Source organism: Sitophilus oryzae, unplaced genomic scaffold (assembly GCF_002938485.1).
Source record: "Sitophilus oryzae breed Bouriz unplaced genomic scaffold, Soryzae_2.0 scaffold_732_pilon_pilon, whole genome shotgun sequence".
NCBI classification, from domain to species: Eukaryota; Metazoa; Arthropoda; class Insecta; order Coleoptera; family Curculionidae; genus Sitophilus; species Sitophilus oryzae.
In genome coordinates, this window is record NW_022147343.1 from 1,147,986 (window position 1) to 1,160,982 (window position 12,997).

At 32.0% G+C, this 12,997-nt stretch overlaps 1 protein-coding gene across 1 annotated transcript in view; it reads left to right on the forward strand.

The window, feature by feature from the left end:
* Window positions 1-12,997, forward strand: part of LOC115888343 (roundabout homolog 2-like) — a 291,181-nt gene that overhangs the window by 264,533 nt on the left and 13,651 nt on the right. Inside the window, exon 7 of the mRNA XM_030908048.1 lies at window positions 10,309-10,525. Coding sequence (XP_030763908.1) covers window positions 10,309-10,525 — 217 coding nt within the window. The remainder of the gene's footprint in view (window positions 1-10,308; window positions 10,526-12,997) is intronic.

Here is a 12,997-nt window from a genome sequence, read left to right on the forward strand (position 1 = left end):
ATACATATTTTTATTCTCTATGAAAATAAATTTAACCCATAGATAAAATAAGCAAGTTTAGATTGGAAAGTGCCCATAAGGACATTGTAAATACTATTTGGCGCGTTCTAAAGTAGCAAATTTTATTTTATAAAGGCTATATAAACAGCTATGTGATCATTTTTATAGGATACCTCAATTCATATAACGTGCTATAAGACCGTAATATGATAGCTTTACAACCAAAAAAAGCCCATTTTTATACAACCGTTTAGTAGTATAGAAGTTCTATAAAAAGGGTATACAACTCTTATTCAACTATTTTACGTTATGTGGGAATCTTATCACAAAATAGTTCTCAAAAATAACATTTTACAATTTATTTTGATGTTTTTAATTTTGCTTCATATAATGGCGGCCATAGGCCATATAAAAATTCTGCCTTAAACATGGCGAATTATAATGCAACCATTTTATTATAAATGAATCCCTTAAATAAGTCTTTGTTGTAAAATAAAACGGTATAGGATAAATATCTATCATTACGCAGAATTTCCAGGCACTATAGAACTATTTTGGACATATTGAGATTTGTGATAAATAGATGTTGCCAAATCTCATTTGATTAGTATTTAAACTAACAAACATGATCAGATTTTCATGGATTCATGCACGCAATGCATTTCATGCGTGCCCGACGAGTGAGCGGCAACCTAAGGACTTGGAAAAATACAAACATTACAAACATTACTACAGTAAAACTTTGACATCAACGTGGCAACAATGCTTTGAAGAAGCCAGACAACCCGAGAGATTTTGGCTTTTGGGAATCCAGGGAATTTTCGGGATTATTTGCCGTAATTTCAAGGAGTTTTTTCTTACATGCTCTTTATAACTACCACTGGGTTTGTTAACTTTTTTCCAACTTTGTCCAGAATTCATAATAGTTGTGATTGATTATACTTGTACGTAGATATTACTTTTGCAACAACAACGATAACAAAATAAATAACTAGGTATACCATTTAATTTAAAATGAGATTATATTATACATTACCAGTTTTATAATGCAGATATTACAGCGAATTTATTTTGTTAATCACAATTTTATCATATAAGGCTATATAACTGTTGTATACAGCACCGTAGTTTAACGCAATAAAACATTCTATCATACAACGTAATACAACTTTAATAAGACAAGTTTAAGTAACTATTATATGATCTTGTGACTACTAGTTATATGAATATTATAGAACTCTTACATGGTGGGTATAAGAGTCTAATAAAATAATATGTTTGTTATCATATAGCATTGTCTTATTAAGTGTTATATCATACTAAAAGAAATTATCGTTTAATGCCTTATAGGTTTGTTTGTTATAGGATACGTTGTAAAAACCACTAGAAAATAGTTTAATATGACAACTTTAATTAAAAAACAGAATGGTCGAAACCAAACGCTTAATAAACTCAAGCAGTCCTTAAGACAACGCTATTCGACTGTTATAAAATAATTCAATCCTTTTAGAATTTCTTTTTGCTACTTGGGTAACGACCACTCTCCAAAGCTTTTGATATTTTCGGAGCGGTTCGGCTTTTTCCGGAAATATGTCGCCAAATATTATTTATTCAAATTTATTATTTTCTTTTAATTTTTAAATAAAATACAGTGTGTTGGATATAAGACACTTTTATATAAGGACATATATGAAATACCTATGAAACATTGGAAACCGACATTATGCCACGAACACATAGCCTTTTAAGTTTTTAATGCCACTTTTTCACAATTATCACGGGTTTGAGCAATAAATAGCAATAATTACTTTAAAAATGGACGTTGCAAACACTTTTCGGTATTTTTCAATGAGGGCGGTTTAAATTTGTTTTTTTTTAAATTATATTTTTTGAAATATAATAAAGCTATTGAGATAAACCAAAAAGTGATCTAGAGATAAAATTATAAAATACATACTTTTTTAACATATTCCACAGAGTATCCCAAACTTTCACCAAAATAACAACATTTTTTTTTTCCTCGTATAATTGACAGATAGAAACTTTCATTTTTAATTTAGAAAAAGATACCAGAGTCAAATAATTTAGCTACAAATTGCTCAAAAGATCATCAAAATCGGTCCACTAGAACACAATACCTATATAAAACTTTAAAATACATAAAAAGTTTAAGATGCTCGTTTTTCGTCCTTGATATTCTCCAGACACGTTTGAACAGTATAATACAGACTTCTTACAAATACATACACAGTTTTGCTTAGTTTTCAGCTACAGAAAATCCATTTTACTCATCAAGTAATACTACTCTGTTACATTACCAGGAAAATACGTGTATCTGTGAGAGCCATTATCGGACGCTTTCATCCAGACACATTATCTACATCCTTTATTTACTACTCTGAGTTGCAATCTTCGCGTCATGTCGAAAACGACGTTCCTTCCGTGTCCGTCTACGTCACGATTCCTGATGAGGGACGATTAAAACGGGGGAAGAGAAACGTCGGCACGCTATAAACCCATTCTAAGGGACGCGTCGCGTGTTTTAAAGTAATACGCGAATCAACTGCCGTTTGAAAGACAGTTAACACGACGCCATACATGAATCGATCAAAGTTTCTTCGAAAATTATACTATAGAGTTTACTCCATCGAATGTGTACGTAGCCACAGGGGTGTTTTAGGGTAATATAATATTTCATCCCACTACCAATAAAATAAACTACTGAAATTTTGGTACGTTTATGTGTATACTAGATGTTATTGATTACAACCCCTTCTCCTAGGAGTAAGAGGGAACTTTAAGCAGAAACATTTTCGACGATGATAAATAAGACCTATTACTATAATTGTCGCTAAACAGTGGTCTTATTTTGGACATAGTAGATATCAATGAGAAAGAATATCCTAAATGATATAGGAAACTACGATAGTGAAATCGCCGAAAGTAGGAGCGAATAAAAAATCAAAAATGTCCAGGCTGAACGTACATCAGAAGTTTCTAGAGAACTACAATATCTAGAGCGGAAATTTTTTGCACATTGCCTTTTCACAACGAGATCTATCGATTAAAAATATTTTTAATATGTCGGCACTTCCAGAAATACCGGAACTTTACAGCAACTTTCTTTTTTTAAATGGGTACCCCCATTTTTTATTACATATTTAAATTATCTGTAAATTTTTATGAATTCTGATATCAAACACTCTATACCTAACATTAACCGTTTTTGAGAAAAATAATATTTAAAATTTTTGGAGGAAAAAAACTGCCTCTCAAAAAAATCGGTATAGCCTAAACGACAAATTTAGTGATTACCACAGCCATTTTGGCATAAAGAGAAGATAGGTATGTGGCTATCTATTTCAAAAATGAAATTGTGCGAATGTCATATAACATATAATATTGACCGCAGTTGTGATGGAATTGAGCGATTAAAAAATTCTCATAAATCATTTTTTTTTCAAATAGAAACCCACTTTTTTATTTCTCTAGTAAAAAGGTTTTTCAAATCATTACTTTTTGATTATACACATGTTCCTATACCTAAAATAACTCGATTTTAAGTTATTTAAGATTTTGTTTTAAAGCGTATTTTTTTCTTGATTTTATCTAGCTTCCCTTGACATTAAAAGTGTCAAACCATCAGACAATTTATTTTCTTCTGTCAAAGAACTAATTATTTGAATTTCATATATTATAAATACTGCCGGTAAAACTGGTAACCGGTAAAAAAAGTGTATTTATAAAAATATATCTCATATTTTAGTGATAGCTATATAGTGGCAATATGACAGTTTTACACTTAGATTAACAATAAAAGTTTTACATCCCGTGACGTTTAAAGTCATAAGCTACTGGTTATCAAAAACAAAAAAATGTACTCTTTAAAACTATATCTTAAATAACTTAAAAACGAGTTATTTTAGGTATAGGAACATGTATAAACAAAACGTAACTTAAACGAATTAAAAAACCTTTTTACTAGTGAAATAAAAAAGTGGGTTTCCATTTGAAAAAAATGATTTAATATAATTTTTTGATCGCTCAATTCCATGACAGATACGGCCAATATTATATGACATTCGAACAATTTAATTTTTGAAATAGAATAGCCACATGTCTTCTTTTTATGCCACAGTGGCTATGATAATCACTAAATTTGTTGTTTAGGCTATAAAAAAGTTTTGACAGGCAGTTTTTTTTTCCTCAAAAATGTTAAATGTTTTTTTTTCTCAAAAACAGTTAATGTTAGGTATAGAGTTTTTGATATCAAAATTCATAAAAATTTACGAGAATTTAAGTAGGTATGTAATAAAAAATGGGGGTACCCATTTAAAATAAGAAAGTTGCTGTCAGCTTCCGGTATTTCCGGAAGTGCCGCCATACTGAAAATATTTTTCATCGATAGATCTCGTTGTGAAAAGGCAATGTGCAAAAAATGCCCGCTCTAGATATTGTAGTTATCTAGAAACTTCTAATGCACGCTCAGCCTGGGACACCCTGTATATAATCTAGGGGTAAAATTTATATATTCAGAGGTTAAATCATAGATAAAGGAAACAAGTTTAGAAACTCGTGTATATTTATTTTTTTAGTGACTACCGATGTTTTAACTAGTAGTGGGAACTATCGAATGAATACTATCGAAACATTCGATAGTTGCAATTCATTCGAATAATTCGATAGTTAGTAAGAAAACATTCGTTGAAAACTATTCGAATAAAAATTATCGAATAGATCCGTCATCTGCCTTGAAATATTGTATTCTAGTAATTCGGCAGCAAAAACCATTCATTTATAAAATTCATTCATTTATAAAATTCATTCATTTATGAAATTCATTTATTCGTCAGGATCGATTATAATAAAATATTAACTGAATTTTAGTTGTCGCCCGGCGACGTAGTTTTTTCCGAGAAAGCGGTCGGTGGCAATGCTATGAAAGAAGCCGGCATCTTTGATTTTTGCGGAGTCATATATAGATAAGGACACATTATTTTTTTTATTGAGGTGCTAGTATTTACACAGAAAATACATTATGAAGGGCGCTGTTGCCATATTTTTGTATTAGTTGATATTAGCAAAGAATATTATTGTGGCTTTAGTTAGTTAGGGATAGTATGTCTATATATTCTGCATTTTTTTATTAATATTCTGTTACACTGCAATAATACTTGTTATTTTGGATGTAGGAAAATTATTTTTAATGTTTTTAAGCAAAGACTGGTTTAATAAATAATAATAACAGTAATAATTTGTTATACCTATTAACAACAAAATTTAAAATCATTTAATATAAATATTTTTTTTAAAGTAGTAGCAAAATATAAACAACAAATTAGATGTCAAAATTATTTATATTAGATCCTATTTAAAAATAATATAGTCTCTAATTTTTTTGGCAACGTTGGTTTTTAAATAATAATAATTACAGAACTAATTTGTTATATTAACAACAAATTTTAAAATCATGAAATATAAACATTTATTAATTTTCTAAGCAAGCGGTATAATGGAAGGAAAATATAAATAAAAATTAGAAATCAAAATTATTTATATTAGGTGCTTTATATTACTATTTAAAAATTATATTTACTTTTACTGGCATTTACTTTAAAAAATAAATGAAATATTTCTTCGCAAAAAACTACATGTAAGAGAATTAGCATAAACAAAATACAAACATCGTTAACTTTTTTTTAAATTGGCACGTGTAAAACTTTCATTTTAATTCTCTCACCCCATAGTTTGAGTTCGATAACCATTTATTTAACCACATTACTTAAATATAATTATTAAGTTCCAACTAATTCATAGGTATTATTAAAACATCTAAAATACAAATATGTATTTTTAAAATTAAGTTCATCTCATCTCTCTTAAAAATTGCTACTTCTCAAAATTTCCCATTAAAAAATAGACCATATACCATATAAAATGAAATAATTGAAAGATCGGACTACGGAAAACCACACAAATTATCGGAAAAATTTTGACCACCTGCACATGCACACAATCGTCAATAAATAAAATTAAAAAATAACTACTATTTTAGTATTTTAACAATTTTAATAAACGCAAAAATAGCACAGTATTTATACGGCGAAGTTATAAAAATTTGGAAGAACCAATAATGCACTGACGCATACAAAATTCAAACGAATACTAAATTTCATTTATCAAAAGCATTCGATAGTCGTGGCTCAACGATAACCATTTAGTCGCACGGCGAGGTTGTCATATATGCTTTAGTTTACAAATGAATGAATGATTTTATTCGAATAAAACCATTCGATAGTTGAAATCATTCATTCATTAACCATTCGATAGTCTAATTCATTCGATAGTTCCCATCGCTAGTTTTAACCGATATTAGAAGACAATTTAACGAGGTAGCGGTAAATCGTTAAACGTGTAATCCCTAATCAGACGCATGAAAATCCGCAAAACATTATAAAATTATTTTTGTTTCGAAGTTTTTGTGAAAATATTATTTCCCGCTACGACAAAAGATCCTTCCTTGGAACACCGATCCGTTTCTTCCACCGCATCAACAAACAGCACAAGCAAAACGAAGCGAGCAAAACGGTCAGATACCGGACCGGGACCCCGCGGGCCTTTACCGGAGACCGTTAATCGCGGCGCGGCCCACGCCCCGAAGCCCCCCGGCACTCGATAGGCCGATAACGAGCCGCCGTGGTAGCCGGGGGTCCCCGCGCGTCACGGCTCAGCGCACCCTAATTGTTTTAATTGGGGCCCCGGCGCAGCTGCCGCCGCCGCGGACTCTAGCTGGCTGGGGGTCCCCCGGGCTGCCTAGATGGTCTCGGATCTGTGTTTTTTTTTTATGGGGAATGGAACTAGTGGATGTTGGTACAGTCGGGGTACTTTGTTATGGTAATTTAAAGAGGTGCTTAAAGGGAATAATGTCAGTCATTTAATTTTTTTTCATTTTAATCATGTGATTTAAATCGAAAAAATCAACTTTTTTTAAAACTTAAATACAGGGTGGGCCACTGAAAACTTACAATGGCTATAATTTTTAAACCAAAAAAGATATCAAAAAAATAAAAAATACCGTTTCTATGATATTGAAGGGGAATACATATGACGTATTTTTTGAACCACCCCGACCTGCCCCTTAGGCGGCACCCCTACTCACTTGAAAATCTTAAATGGCAATACCCCACTTGTGGCGCCTTTTTGGAAAGCCCATGAAAAAATGCTAAACGACGATCATAACGTTTTCGGGGTGAAATTGAAAAACTACCCCTTACACGAAAAATTAGGTGGACATTAATCAAAAAAGTAATTTTTTCAGCATAAGTTACAATTTGGGACCCAGCTAAATGAGGCAAATGAGGCATTTTTTAAACCAGCCCGACCCACCCCTAGGTGCCATCCCCTCACTTCTAATCTCATCAATGCCATTTTTAAATGTAGATAATAAGAAAGGCAACACAAAGATGTTTTTACAGCCTAATTTTGCGATAGCGCAAATTCTTCCTTATCATCTATTTTTTTACTTTCAACAAACAGGAATCTTAAACCGGCATATCTTTGCGTTTTTGCACTGACTTCTATCGATTTTCAATCGTTTGTAAATTTGGTGGTATTTTAAACGTTTATTTGATTCGCTTATTGGAAAGAAAAATAGTTTATACTGCGGAAGAAAGAATTCAAATAGTTTTTCTATATGGTGCTGAAGGTATGTGTTATTTGAGAACGGCCCGTGCTTTCAATGAGAGAAATCCGGACAAAAACGTAAGTCACGTTTATGTTAGAGATTTGATTTTAAAGTTTCAAGAAACTGGGTCGGTCAAAAATAAAACAAGGACAGGGTCCAGGGTACTGAATGAAGAAATGCAGATGGAAGTTATTGGTCAGGTATCGGTCAATCCAGAAGCATCAACACGCCAGTTGGCATCAATCACAGGTATACCTCGAAAATCTGTCTGGAGAGTATTGAAAATGCACAAATTCCATCCCTACAAAATGAAGATTCTGCAGGAACTTGGCGATGACGATCCAGATAGAAGGATTCAGTTCTGTGAACTAATGACTGAGGAAATTCGAAGGGAACCTTCACTTACTAAAAATATTTGTTTTAGTGATGAGTGCTCATTTTTTTAAACGGAATTGTGAATAAGCAGAACTGCAGATACTGGAGCGATGAGGTATGGTATGGTAATGATGAGCTGCCTCCCTCGCTGTGGCAGCTCTATGGCTCTGCTATGAAGGTGCAATTTGCCAGCGCATTAGTTTTGATTGCAGGCCGACTGGAGCGATGAGAATCCGCAATATTGTTGTTGAAGGACACACCCAACATCCCCAAAAGCTCAATGTTTGGTGCGGAATACTAGGCGATAAAATTATAGATCCATTTTTCGACGGAAATTTCACTGGTGATGCTTATGTGGAAATGCTGAACAATTTGATAGAGCCAGCCATTGTAAATGAGGTTGAAAATCAAAGAGATTTGGAAGGAAATTTAACTCTTAATGAAGACCTCATACACTTTCAGCAAGATGGAGCCCCTCCGCATTATTCTATTGTCACAAGGCGGTGGTTGGATAGATATTATCCAAGGCAATGAATTGGCAGAAGAGGTCCAATCGAGTGGCCGCCAAGGTCACCTGATCTCACTCCTTTAGACTTTTTCTTGTGGGGTTACACTAAATCCATAGTCTACAAGACAAAACCAGGTTCGTTGCAAGAATTGCGGCAGAGGATAACTGAAGCATGTCGAAATATTCCGAGAGAGACTTTCCAAAAAGTGAGAGAAGAATTTGAAAATCGTTTGTATGGAACAAAACGGCTGTGATTTTGAGCAATTGTTAAAATAAATTAACATTTTAAATTTCTTTCAAATTGTCAAACCTACATTTCTTATCACTACTTACCAGTAATTGTTGAAAGAAGACAGAAGTTGAAATCTGTATGACCATCGTTTAGCAATTTCAATTAGCTTTCCAAAGAAGTGTCACAAGTGGGGTATCGCTATCTTGAGATTAGAAGTGAGTGGGTGGCACCTAGGGGTGGGTCGGGGTGGTTTGAAAAATACCTCATTTGCCTCATTAAGCTGGGTCCCAATTTGTAACTTATGCTGAAAAAATCACTTTTTTCATTAATGTCCACCTAATTTTTCGTGTAAGGGGTAGTTTTTCAATTTCACCCTAAAAACTTTATGATCATCGTTTAGCATTTTTCATGGGCTTTCCAAAAAGACGCCACAAGTGGGGTGTTGCCGTTTAAGATTTTCAAGTGAGTAGGGGTGCCGCCTAAGGGGTAGGTCGGGGTGGTTCAAAAAATACGTCATATGTATTCCCCCTCGATATTATAGAAACGGTATTTTTTATTTTTTTGGTATATTTTTTGGTTTAAGAATTATAGCCATTGTAAGTTTTCAGTGGCCCACCCTGTATATAAATAATAATAAATCGAAAAATAACTGTAAAAGTTATAAAAATCCCTATAAAACTATAAAAAATATTTCATTCATTATATGGTATGGTCTCGGGTCACTTGCTTGTTCTAAAATGGTCTCTCGGTCATACCCTTGTCATACTGTATGGTCCTCGGGTATGGTAGAAATTTATTTTGAAATTTACGTACAAGTGACAAAAATCTGCTGTTCGAATACATTTCATTCGCAAACTAATGTGCAGAACTAGGTTCTTCTGAAGTTAGACTATACCGGGTGCGTCTCAAAAATAGCTCACCCCTATAACTTTTTTTTATTGTTTTAAATGAAACAACGAGATTTAGTATGTTAGTATATGACATAAATTAGGATTGATTGGCATATTCAATTATTGCTTTCGGTCACTTCCAGTTTCACCGGATATGACTACAACTTTTGATTTTTAAATGGCACCTTTTATTTACTTTATACGATAGAAAATGACTTTTTTTTCTGACACACCCTATATATTTAAAAGTTTCAAATTATGCACATTGCCTTCCCACATATACCCTTAAAATATTTCGTTTCTACATCTTTCCGTTTTCGTATAATCAACCGAGGCGAATGAGGTGCGCCACCCTGTATACGAATTGTTGGTTAGGTTCAAAATATTTTCTCTTCTTAAATAAATTTAAGCGGTAACATTATTGGGCATTTGCATAAAAGTGTGTATTTTGGGTGGTATTCCACAAAATTTGCAGGCTATTGAGGAAACAGAAAATGTACAGATTACAGAAATAAATTGCAAAAAAATAATAGCTGTTAGTAAGAAGTTCAGCTTCAAATATGCGCACATAGTGCACACACTGCTTTTTTTAGCAAAACATATTTTTTAAATTTTTTAGGTCACTTCTGTGGCTGATCTTCCCCCACCCATCATCCAGATCGGACCAGCAAACCAAACGTTACCACTGAAAAGTGATGTCACTCTTCACTGTAAGGCTTTTAGCCCTGAAGGAGACTCACCGGTGGTTCGATGGTTGAAAGATGGTCAACATCTCACCAAGGACACTGTACCAAGCCGGTACAGCCTTAAGGAAGGTGGTACCTTAATAATCGATGGTAAGATTTCAATAACTTACTTAAGTACTTCGCCAACATTTTACTACAGTATATGATCGAAACAAAAACGGGGTCAAGTTGGCGTTGAAATGGCGATCAATGACAATCTCCATTACAATTTTTCATATAAAATGACAGCGATCTTCAGTTCTAAACAAACTTTGACATCGTTTTTTTTTCTGATCGTATGGTACTAACTCATTACATAATATATAGAATGATTTAGTTTTTTAGCAGCATTTTATCAGTTGCAGTCAATAATCTTATTTGAAAATAATAAAGTTGGAAAAAATGTCTATACCTATGTGGCGAATTCATCTTTCCAAAAAATTCTTTATGGGTATTTCGCCACTGCACTGCAAGAAAAATCTACAAAATAAAATAGTTATTTTTTGTAAACACTTCTGCGTTAAACCTAAACGGACGCTGCTTGTCAGAAGTCATGTTTACAGTAATACAAACGGCGCATGCGCAAATGAAATAATGTCTTCATATTTCCTTCTGCGCATACGCATCACAGTTCTAGGACGGTTCAGAATCGGTCATAACAGGAAAACGAAAAAAGCTTTTGTTAGACAAATTTGTATTACTGTAAACATAACTTCTGACAAGCAGCATCCGTTTAGGTTTAACGCAGAAGTGTTTACAGAAAATAATTATTTTATTTTGTCGATTTTCTTGCAGTGCAGTGGCGAAATACCCATAAAAATTTTTTTGGAAAAATAAAGTTGTAGATTCACTGGTTACAGTTCTATACAATATGGTGTCTTCACAAGAGGAAAAACTTTTTTATTATTGACATTTTGAAAAACACACATTCTTCATAAATATATTTGCTTGTTCTAAAATGGTTAATCCCGTTTATACTTTTCCAAATTTCCATACCGTTTTTTAGAGAAAATTTAAATAAACATGAAAATATAGTTGAATTTTTTATGTCCTAAAAATCAAAAGGCGTTTCTATGGTAATATCATTTAGATTTCATTCTTTGATAGATGGTTATTATTAATTTCCACTAATGTTATATTTTTTACTGTTGAGGTGTCACATTTTCCGATAACTATATTATCACCCTTTCCGTAGAAATGAACTAAAAATATTGTACTTCTTTAAAATTCTAAAACAGCAAAAAATATGACGTTAATTAAAATTCTATTAATAACAATCCGTCAAAAAATTAAATCGAAATGATATAACCATAGAAACACCTTTTGATTTTTAGGAATTAGGCTTCATTAATAATCTGGCAATTAGTGGAATAAATTAGTGGTTTCAATTACATTTTATACATTTTAGTTTACGATCATTCACAATTTCTAAAAAATACAATTAGAGAGAGAGAGAGAGAGAGAGAGAGAAATGTGTTAAAGACGCATCGACTGTAGAGTCTTTTAGCGTCACTTTATCCCATTATTTATATATTTATGTCTAAACTAAACGTTCTCCGTAAATATTTATATATGTTTATATATTAGGGTTGTTCACCACATACGACACGGAGTATTGTAGCTAAACGATTAGATTTTTACAAATTGTAAGTTTTTGGTTCGTTGAAGGATTATTAGAGCTACAATTTAAAAATATTTTTACAAGATACAGAGTGTCCCAAATAAATAAAAAATATCAAAGTTGTATTTTTTTTAAATGGGACACCCTGTATATTATTGCATTTTTAGTTTCTACGATTAAAATAAAGGTAAATTTGATTAAGGTTTATTACACTTAAACCTTACCGTTTTCAACATATTTTCAATTTTGCGAAATTGCAGTATAAATTTTAAGGCTTCATTTCTCCGAGGATATCGAAGTTTTTAATACTAAATATTTACTGAAGTTTATTTCTTGGTCAGTTATTGTGTTGCAATAATACAAACTTTATTACCTTATACAGAGTGTCTAAAAATTTATTTTAAATAATTACTAGCTCTAAACGGCAATAACTTATTTACTTTAAATAGAACACCCTGTATATTTTATAAGAATCGGATGCACAATTTAATTGTCTATCAAATTGTATTATACCTATTCTTTCAAGTTTTCGTAGAAAATGCATTTTCTTATAATTTAGACCTCATTTATCAATATACCCATGGAATATTGACATTTTAGATTGATTTAAAAACAACAAATGTACAAAATGTACAGGCTAGTAATATTATCGTTTTAGTAAAACGATAATATTACTAGCCCATTTGTATGCAAAAAGAAAACTATTTAAATCTTTATAAAAGAGTATACCATTAATTAAATATACCACCAGTATTTCCGCCCAAATACTAATTAACTACATACTTAATTGTGTTCGTTAATAAATTATTCTAAATAAATGTGGATTTGAATCAGAAATCAATATAATAATAAGTTATGAAAATGAACGTCTCTGTTGTTATAAATAAGCATTTGTCAAAAAATTAAATATAATTTTTAAGGTGTTACTTTTTACCACACTGTCTAATACACATACATAATTC